Genomic DNA, 10,697 nt, shown 5'->3' with positions numbered 1-10,697 from the left:
CACACACACACACACACACACACACACACATGCACGTGCAGATTTATCCTCCGTCTATCCTGCATTAGTGGCAGTCGTAGTAGAAGTCCCCCTTCATGCATTCATCCTGCAGACAGTTCTTTATTGAATGTAATTCAACAGAAATGATTCTGTTGTAACACAAAAGTCTAACACACTGGTACTTCGAGGGCCGAAGGTCCTGCAGGTTTTTGTTCCTCCTTGATGGTTGATGAGCCACACCTGGTGCCAGGTAGCGACAGACCAGGTGTGGCTCATAAACTATCAAGGAGGAACAAAAACCTCCAGGACACTGGCCCTCGAAGACCGGAATGGAGTATCTAGGCTCTATTCATTTTTTCCAAACAAATTCCTCTTGTGAATGGAGCCAATTGTAAGATGCAGTAAAAATGGGACCTATCAACTGCATCTGGCACCATGTGGAGTCTACTGGAGAACTGGCCGTGTGCAAATAATGTCTAAATATGAAACAACTAGAAGCCTGAGTCAGCTTGTTGTGGTGTGGCTGTAGATCCATTCAGTAACGTTCTCAGTAAAAGTGAATAGTGTGATAAGGTGGATTTGGTTACTGTGACACAGTAAACTGTCTTGTCTTTAGCCCTAGTCTCTACTCCAAAACACTCTGAGTTGTAGCTTGAGAAGAGTCAGCTCAGTTAACCTGAACAAACTGTTAGCTAGCTAACTAGCCGGCAAACACACTGATGTTAATGTGAACATGCTAACGCTAGCTGCTACTAGATACGTTAGCTAGTGTGCTAATCAGATGTGTTAACAACAAGACAGTGATGTTAGCTGACCAGATACTATTATACGACATTATCTAAGCACTAAATCAATCAGATGGATCAGTGATGAAATGATCAGTTCAGTCACAAACAGACAGAAATTAGCCGTCCATTCAGTTCTAATGAGACAGACAAGTTGTACGTTTTGCAGTTAACCTCTATACAAAGATAAGAGTGTTTGGTATTTGCCCCAGCCTGCTGAACCACCAGAGCACTTTCATTTTTTTTTTTTCTGAATGGTTGAGAAAGCGTTAAGGAAAACATCTCTGTGTGGAGCTGAAGAAGAAGAAGAAGTAGGTCTGAACAGGCTGCTGATGGACGCCGGGTGAAGGAGTGAGTCTGCTGGAGGCCCACAGGCTCTTTCTGACACACAGAGCGACAGCCAGGAATGGAGAATGAGGGATTGAAGGAGGGGAGGAAGAAAGATGAGATGAAAGAGAGAGTGACAGGTAATAAGAGAGAGATAAGGGAGGGGAAAGAAACAGGAAAAGTTACTGTAAAAAAAAGAGAAAGGGGGCGGATGAGAGTGGAGAAAACAAGGAGGGAGGAAGGAGAAGAGAGGGGGAGTGAATGAAAAAGTAAAAAGGCGTAAATCTAGAGCAAGAATACACACATGCTGAAAAAATGTCAACTTTTCAGCAACTAAGAAAAACAGTTTTGCTTTTAGCTTGATCACCAGGCATTTTTTGAGTTCATCCAATTTATTGTGAAAGGTTTTTATAAGACCAAGTGGTAGAATTTGCTCAAAATCTATGTAATGTATATTTCAGTTGAAGTTAAAACATTAAAAACATCAAGCCTGGAGTTATGAGGTTTTCACAGTATAACAGCGATGTCCAACCTATAGTATTTTACCCCCGGATATACCATCAGTGTTGTAATCCAACATGTGATATTACAAGGGATTACAGAGTCACTTTAATCAGCAAATAATGGTAAATTAACACAGGCTTCCCACTGGTTATGGAGTTTCTGGAATATTATGGAATAGTTAATTGCTTTCTGGGCAGGGAGAGCCAGGGAAGCCGATAAATTCTCTCGAAAGGTCGGGAAATATCAGGGAGTTTGACAAATGGGTCACTTTACTGGAATAAACCAGAATGTATTTTGTAACTCGTTTCACACATTGATCGAATTAGCTGGTGGTTTTCAGCCCAACTGGAGCGGAAGCCAGATCCGCTCACCCCGCTTAGAAAAACAACATGAACAAACCAGGAAAGAATGAAAACTTTTTAGGTCATGGAAGCGCTCCGACTTGGTTGTGGGAAGTCAGGGAGAAGGTCTGGGATTTGACATCAGGGCCGCAGTGGAAACCCTGTGGACAGGAATTTAGAGATATATTCACACTTTACAGCGTTTCACAACACAAACTGACACATATCAAGATGCACATACAGTGCAAAGGGAGACATACAATAAACAGAGTATGGCATCTTACTATTTATAAAGAAATAATACCCAAGAAGATCCTCTTTTCTGGGATTATGGATACGGAGGTGATGTGGCTTCTGTAGGTGCGAGGTATCCATGACTTGTAGTGACGCCACCTTATTGACTCCTAAACAGTCATTCATTCTATTTTATTGATTAACACACTTTACTTACTTACCACTTACATTGTTTATAATAACTGTGTTGGGATGGAGGAAGGGGGAAACTTCATCGTTTGCCAAAAGATAAAGAGAGGCGTAACACATTAGCAACAGTTTATAAAGGTAATTAATCAGAGTCCTTTTACTGGCTAAGTATATTTGCACATCGAAGGAATTTAGTTTAGTGGTTGCTTGTGTACTTTAAAGACAGAAAGAATAAAACACAATATAAACCAATAAAAACAGTATATAAACAAAGAAAAACAGTATAAAACTGCATATAAACAACCCAAACACAATAGAAACAGGAGAAGAAATGATGAGATCAGAAACAAATACAGAATACAGTTATTGCACTGTAAGTAATTAAATCAGGAAGAGCTGTTTCTCTTGAAGATGAAGGACTTTTGGATAGTTTCACTCATCCTGAAGTGAAATACCGAGATGCATCGGTACTTTTGTGCACGTTAAGGATTTCCCCGGGTTTTGAAGACGGGTTGTGAAGAAGACGCAGAAGGTTTCATAGAGATCATGAAACGACAGATCTGGGAGTTTATCTGCAGACTGTAGCGGTGTCGGCCATGTTGGAGCCAGAGAGGAAGAGTCACTTCCTGATTGGCTTCAAAACTCACCTGTGGTTTCAGCTGCTTGGTTAAAACAGGAGGAAACCACAAGATGATGACCGTGATGATGAGGAGGATCACTCCCACCCGATGTAACGATGGAATCCGTCACCTTGTTTAACCTCTAAAACTGAACCTCCTCCCTTCATCCGTCTGGTTAAATATGAGCAAATCGACTGTCAGTGGTCGTGTCAGTAGAGTCAGTAGAGTCAGTAGTGTCAGTAGAGTCAGTAGAGTCAGTAGTGTCAGTAGAGTCAGTAGTGTCAGTAGAGTCAGTAGAGTCAGTAGAGTCAGTAGTTTTATGGCCCAGCTGGACGCTCCTTAGCCAAACACAGACAGACCGTCCTCTTCCCCTCTTGCCTTCTGAATACTGACTCACATAATGCATGTTGACATCCATGTGGCAGAGGCTGCAAATCACACACACACACACACACACACACACAAAGAGACAACATCTGGTCCCACAAACAAACTGAGAGGCCCTACAGTGTGTTTGTCTCCTCGGTGTTTCCATCGCGTCACGCAGGCGGAGGGGAAACAGCTCGCTTCTAAACACGACCGCCGCATCTCAGGAACTGAAACTTTCCACGGCTGGAGGAGGAAGACTCCCGAGTGTGTGAGCGGCCTCGGCCCGGTGGGGGGCGTCGGGGTCTTCGGACGTCATCTGTGTTTAGTAAATCGTCTGTCTGGCCTAAACAGCGGTCCCGACTCTCCGCCTGAGGAATTCCTCGTCTCGGTCGATGTTTAAACCAATCAGGCGACAGGTCGTTTCAGCCAAGTCATCTGATTTGAAGATATTTTCCAACTGGGCTGATAATTCCCATAAAACACATGACTTGGTTGCCAACTCTTAGCGATCTTTCTTGCTTTTTATTCTTATTCATGTGCACTATTTTTGTAGAAAACTGTACACATTGAAACTATTGTACAAAACACCCTAGAAGACATTTGATACTGATAATTACGGATATTTTGTCATATCAATAAGTATGATGAGGAACGTCCTTTGAGGTTTTTACCGTTATATGACTGATTATCTCAAAAGTTGTGCTTCCAGAACGGTTACTGTCCAAAATTACTACACATAGGATTGGTATCTAGTCTACAGCTGCGGTCATTCTGCAAGAATTTGAGTAACTGATAATCCAAACCAATATGTGATGTCATGTGTCTTTATCAGGACGTTATCCAGGACTGGGAAGAAGGAGTTTGAAGTTTTCTTTTCTTACTGTGAATACTCAGCAGCCTGTGATGAAGGAGGTGGAGGTTCAACGTCAGAGCAAAATTTCCACAATATAGATATTATGGCACGGTAGAAATGAATCTTCAAACAGCTTTGGAAGCAGTTGTGAGCTGAAAGATAGAAAGAAAGAAAGATATTTAAGTCTCAAATTTCACTAAACGATGCAGGCGGCAGCTCAGGTTTCAGGTTCAGGCCGTCAGACTGTGTGCTGGGTGTGGTTCTCTGTGTGGACGCATGGTTCTGCGTTTTGTATCTGTGTGTTACGTGTTCCCCTGAGAGAATATGTGAATTTACCAACCATCTTGTGCAGATGTAGAGATCCCACTTTTACTCTGCATGTCTGCCAAACTACTGCTGCAGCTCGGCTCCATGCAGGATAGATACAGGCTAAATGAACGAAGGAGGCCTGCTGTGTGTGTGTGTGTGTGTGTGTGTGTGTGTGTGTGTGTGTGTGTGTATGTGTGTGTGCGTGTGTGTCAGTGCTAACCAGGCGGTGTGTTTCCCTTGCAGGTGTGTGAGCTGGTCCGGTTCCTCATAGAGAACTGCAGCGGCGTCCTGGGAGACGACGTCACCTCGCTGTTCAGAGCCTTCAGCCAGAAGAGCAGCAGCAGCGACCACGGATCTGGTGAGAACGCTGCTGAGGAGAGGAGAATAGAATAGAATAGAATAGAATAGAATAGAATAGAATAGAACTCTGCCCTACAGAGGCAAAAAGCAGTAGCTGCTCAGCTGAGAAAAATGGTATTAAAGATTTTCTTACTGCCTAGCCAAATGACAGTAAGAAGCTTTTTGAAAATGTGGAAAGAGAATGTTCTTTATCCTTTTACTTAACACTCACTAACAAAATGACAGAATCTCAGTTTTGTCAGTTTTTTTAAGTTACTGCCTTCTTCCTTTCTAGGGCAGAATATGGCTGAATATGGTAAAATATGGCAAAAAAAATACAATAAAATCTGGCCAAATTGGATTTAAATTCTATAGGGGGAAAGAAAGGAAGGAGACGGGCACAAATCAAGCAGAACTGAAACAACATACAACATAACCAGCTTTAATTTAACATAGCTCTTAATTAAGGTCAGAGGTGTGTGTGTGTGTGTGTGTGTGTGTGCAGCTGAACAACAGCTCCTTGACTTGTTTTCTGTGTTTGGGTTCGTCTGGTTGACCCACAGTGCTTCAGTGTGTTACTCCCCACATTATTGTAACAAGGCAGACTGAGACTGACTAGCTCACTGTGTGTGTGTGTGTGTGTGTGTGTGTGTGTGTGTGGTGTATGTAGGTGTGTCTGTCTGTGTTGTGTGTTTTGTGTATGTGCTTGTGTGTGCATTGTGTATTTGTGTCTGCGTCTTTCCTTCTATATTTGTGGGTACGTCCCAGAAATATAAAGAAAGGTGTGTGTTTACGCCTGTGTGTGTGTGTGTGTGTGTGTGTGTGTGTGTGTGTGTGTGTGTGTGTAGCCTAGGGTCTGTCAGGCCTGTTGATTGGGGTCACCGGATCGACCCGCAGTAATTTCAGTGATTGCCGGGGTCACAGGCGTTCGTTAACACAGCAGTGAAGCTCCTCATTCATAAATCCTGCTAAGTTTCTTCCACACGCTATAAATAGTCAGCAGAGGCGGAGCAGCGCCGCGGGACGACGCTCTGTCCTCTGTTCCCAACTGAACCGACGCTTTGTTCATTCAGGGCAGGTGTCTCGTTTCATAGTTTATCTTGAGCCATTCTCAATTCATTGGGTTTTACAGGTAAAGTGCCTACCTGGACAGAGCGAGCGTTTAGAAATAACAGAAATGTAGCAGTTAATTGTCTGCAGGATAGATGCAGGATGAATGCATGAAGGGGAATTTCTACAATAGCCATATAGTAATAGGAAAATAATGGTATATGTAGTTTTGGTGGATTTGTGGATGAAATTGAACTGAATTTGGTGATTACACACATTGTTTAGACTCGTAATAATATTCTCTTTCTCTCCCTCCATCTCTCCTTCTCCCTCCTCATCCCTCACCCTCTCCCTCCCTCTCTCTCTCTCTCCTTCCTCCCTCTCTCCCCCTCCAGACGTGTCGTCGTTCCAGATGAACGACTCGTCGTACGACAGCCTGGAGAACGAGCTGAACGACGAGCCGGAGTCTCCCTACCAGGAGCAGCTGCCGCTCCGCGACAAGGACAAGCCGGACAGCCGCAGCCGGGACTCCGTCATCACGCTGAGCGACTGCGACCCCGACCCCGAGACCGAGACCGACCTGCTGCTGCAGCTCCCCCCGCTGGCCCGGCCCAGGAAGTTCAGCCCCGCCGTGCGGCAGCCCCGCCCCCGGCTGGCCGGCGGCGCGGCGCAGGCTCCCAGGAGGCTGAGGAGGAGCTCGGAGCCGGCGCTGGGCCTGGGCGGCACGCCGCCCTCCGGCGCCGCCGCGGTTCACGCCGAGAATCACCGCCTGCCGGCGAGGAAGGCGAGCTACGACGCCGCCATGGAGGGGGAGGAGGAGGAGGAGGACGAGGTGTTCCTGGAGCAGGGGCTGAGCGCGCTGCAGCTGAAGGAAGGGGCAGGAGACGGATGTGAAAAGGGAGGAGCCAAAGTCCAGAGCGGCGGGCGGAGGAAGACGAAGCACGCCCCGCCTCCTCCGCTGCGATTGGACGCCAGCTGTTCCAGCCTGTCGTCCCCGGCGACGTCGCCCACAGGCTCCTCCCTCAGTTCTTTAGACTCCGCCTTCTCACAGTACTCTACTGACTACGCCACCAACGGGGTGTTTCCGTTGAGCGAGCCGACTCCCCTCTCGCCCGGACGGCCCCAGCTGTCTCCCCGGGGCTCCCCTCCTCAGAGGGACGCCCCCCCGGAGTGGTCCCAGCCCCCCCGGCCCAGCCACGCCCCCCCCCACCCCCATGGCCTCCATCCCAACACCTGGCTCAAGAAGGATCGCCGCCTGTCGCTGAGGCAGCCTGATAACGGACACGTGGAGGAGGAGGCGGCGGCGGCGGTAAACGGGGGTAATAAGCCCCGCCCGGTCAGTAACGGCTCCCCGGTCGCTCGGGACGGTGTCCCGGTGGACGGCGTCCCGGCGGACCGGAGCTGCCGGCGGCGGTCCAGCAGCCCTCCGTCCTATCAGCAGGCTCTGCTGCAGCTGCAGCGCAGCCGCTCCCCTTTCTACAGAGGGACAGAGAAAGCGCTGACGGTCAGAGAGCTGCGGCTGCTGCACGACCAGGCCTGCGCCTACAGACCGCTGAACAACCCCAAACCCCAGGCAGGAAGTGAGGTCACGCAGAGGCTGGCGGGGAGCGAGAGCGTCCAGCCGCCGCAGGGTGTTTTCTACGGACAGAACTCCACCACCCTGGTCCTCCAGAGGCAGAAGTCCCACTCTCTGACTCCGGCGGAGGGAGACAGAGGGAGGAGGAGCGTCACCATGCCCCGCCGCGCCTCCGAACCCGCCAAGCCCTCCTGCTGCCACACCCTGGACAGGCCCCGCCCCTCCAAAGCGGTCAAAGGTCAGCCCCAAGAGAGCGGCCTCAGGGTGTCTGACGTGGAGCCCGGCCACCCCTCCTCCTCCTCCTCCTCTTCCTCCTCCGCCGAGCCGCGCTTCTGCCTGTCTCCCTCCGCCACCAGGGCCGTGAGGGACTACTTTTCCTCGCAGGGCCAGGCGGATGCGGACGCCTGCCTGCGGCGGAGTCAGGAGGTGGCGCTGGCCATCGTGCAGGGGAAGAGGGAGTGGCAGAGCCGGCGGTGCAGCGACCCGCGGGTCGACGACTTCGACCAGCTGTTTTTCGCCGAAGAGTCGTACGTGTAAATAAGGACTTCGTGCGAGAGACTCGTTGTTTTCTACGTCTGGTCGTGTTGTTTCTATGAATCACTTACTCTGCCGTCTTGTCGATGGTGTGTTAATAATACAATATTCATCCATGTACAGGTATTTTCCTCCTGGCCGTAGTACGCTCAGTCACACTCAGAACAGAAAGGTAGAACGCTGCACCTCTTCATCACTGAGGCGGTGTGCTGACGGTACAGACATCGTTTTCTGCTTTAAAAGGTACGGATGTATCCAGCGTAGAAGTCCAACATCTAACTGGGTCGGAAAGTTCAAATCTTGTTCCCTTTTCAGCCATGAGAAGGAGAGAAGGTTTGACAAGCAGCGGTTTGAAAGATGAGAGTTGTGTGTTTTAATCCACAGCGTCTGCAAGACCTGGAAGTACAAACCGCCGCCATATTGTTGACATGACAGTAACTTCACTGCAGCTGAGATCGTCGGACACAAATTTGCAAAGTAGTTCTGCCTAATTTAGGGACTTCATCAAAGAGGAAGGAAAACATTTAATCAGACTTCTGGATCCTACACGATCGATAAGGCTAGTCTGAGACAGATCAACATTACCAGGGTTGTGCCAAAATTTGTTTCCCCTAAAAAATGTTTCCTCGTTTTGTTCTCGGTGTGCGTTGTTGTTTTGCCACCACACGAGGAAATCATCGAGAGGGAAGTACGCTTAATGAATGACAAAAATGTAAGCTAATAAGATCACAAACAAGCATGATCTCAGCTAGGAAGGTTAATGTTAGCAGGCTTCTTTCATTCTTTGTAATTAAACTGTTTTACCGTTTGAAAAACTGAACTGATTTTGTTCTTTTCCTGCCTGGTGTGGGATCGAGGTGAAGACACACCGCCAGGGAAAACACATTTTTAGGGGGAAACAAATTTTGGCACAGTTTGAAACAGAAAAACAACTTTTCTTTCTATTGTTTCCACAAGGAAGCTATCAGATATATATGATAATTTCCTCATGCAGAGGCAAAACAACAACAACAACACCACCACACACACTCCAAGGACAAAACGAGGACACGCTGCCAGGGAAACACATTTTTAGGGGGAACAAATTTTGGCAAACAACAAAGGTTTGTGAACGCTGCCGTCTGTAGCTGCTGCACAGTCGCTAATGTCAACAATATGGCCGACGAATGACTGATATGACATCATGCAGACACTATGGACACGCCCTCAGCTCCATCTGCAACATGTGAGACAGAACAGACTGCAGTGAAACAGACTTTGCATACTTATACCTTAAGAATAAAATATATCTAAGATGGTATATTTATGTCGTTTGTACCTTTTAGGACCAAATTGTGTCTCTTCAGTGGACTGTTTTTTGCGGGGGGGGTTTTTCTGAGTGGAGTGTTTGTGTGTCTGCTTTACTAGCGGTGAATCAATGGGGCAGGTATTTATTCATATGATGCAGAGGTTGCAGAGACAAAGCGCACAGTGTTTTCTTCCCATAGGAGGACAAGCTCTGGTTTATATCTGTGACCTGGGAGGGGGGGGGGTGAAGAAAGACTGTCTGTGTGTGTGTGTGTGTGTGTGTGTGTGTGTGTGAGAGCTGTTGACTATGTTATCATTGACAGTGTGTCCTAAGCAGGGATGTGATGTGAGAAACCTTGTGCCATTTATTCTTGCTTTATAGCACTTCATTATTCTCACCAAAAAAAAAACCCCTTTCAGTCTCACAAGAATGACAAGGACGCAGCCTGTAGTGTGTGTGTGTGTGTGTGTGTGTGTGTGTGTGTGTGTGTGTTATGTTGAATGCACCATTGGAAACACAATTTATCTGGCTCTTATGTATTTTGTCCATAATAATAGGATCAGTTTTATCCCAGTGCTGCCAACATTGCATTGCTGATTTTCAAGGCGACGCTTTACTTTATAATAACTGGCCTTATTCCAGTGTTTTATCCTGTGTATTAATGTATGGAAAAGTATGTAAATGCATACTTATACATAATAAATACTCAACACAATGTAAGTACAATTCGTTAAGTACTAACACAGTATTATTATGAACTGAACATTACTTTTCCACAGGATGATACACTGGAATAAAGCCACTGTAAAGTCAAGTGTTGCTATTTTAAATTGTCTCAAAAATACTTTATCCTGTATTATTATTATTATAATTGTTATCTCCATTACAGTGAATTGTGTTCAACGTGTATAGTTCTGCATATTTATGATTATATAGATAAATATATATATATATAAATATAAATATATTATCACATTACTTTGGTATGTTGTGTTGTGCGAGAAAATCAAATGTGTATTTTTGTACATGCCAATTCTGCTGCTGCTGTCTCTATAGAAAGTATATTTGCTACAGAACGCACCATTTGTATATTGTGTACATCTGATGTCCAATGCTCACGAGAGCAAAGTATCATTGATTATAATAAATGTTGCTCTTGTGAAAATATATTTCTTGGATTGGCCTCGTCGTATTTGTTCTTCGGTGTGAAGACTCACATCTTGAGTTTTTGGTGTCTGGAGCTTTTCAGCAGGTTTTTTTTTTTAATGTAACCTTTATTTATCCAGGCAAATCACACTGAGATTAAAAATCGATGTTGCAAGGGACACCTGGACTAGGAAGCAGCATAAAAGTTTCAAACTACCAATGTACAACAATGC

At 46.4% G+C, this 10,697-nt stretch overlaps 1 protein-coding gene across 1 annotated transcript in view; it reads left to right on the top strand.

Moving 5' to 3' along the window:
* Positions 1-10,487, top strand: part of LOC139912128 (rho GTPase-activating protein 20-like) — a 45,456-nt gene extending 34,969 nt beyond the window's left edge. Inside the window, exons 14-15 of the mRNA XM_071899833.2 lie at positions 4,775-4,889; positions 6,316-10,487. Coding sequence (XP_071755934.2) covers positions 4,775-4,889; positions 6,316-8,033 — 1,833 coding nt within the window. The 3' untranslated portion in view covers positions 8,034-10,487. The remainder of the gene's footprint in view (positions 1-4,774; positions 4,890-6,315) is intronic.
* Positions 10,488-10,697: the final 210 nt, after the last annotated feature.

This window comes from Centroberyx gerrardi, chromosome 10 (assembly GCF_048128805.1).
Source record: "Centroberyx gerrardi isolate f3 chromosome 10, fCenGer3.hap1.cur.20231027, whole genome shotgun sequence".
In the NCBI taxonomy this organism is placed as follows: domain Eukaryota; kingdom Metazoa; phylum Chordata; class Actinopteri; order Beryciformes; family Berycidae; genus Centroberyx; species Centroberyx gerrardi.
The sequence above is the reverse complement of the archived record's forward strand: the minus strand, read 5'-3'. Positions and strand labels throughout refer to the sequence as shown.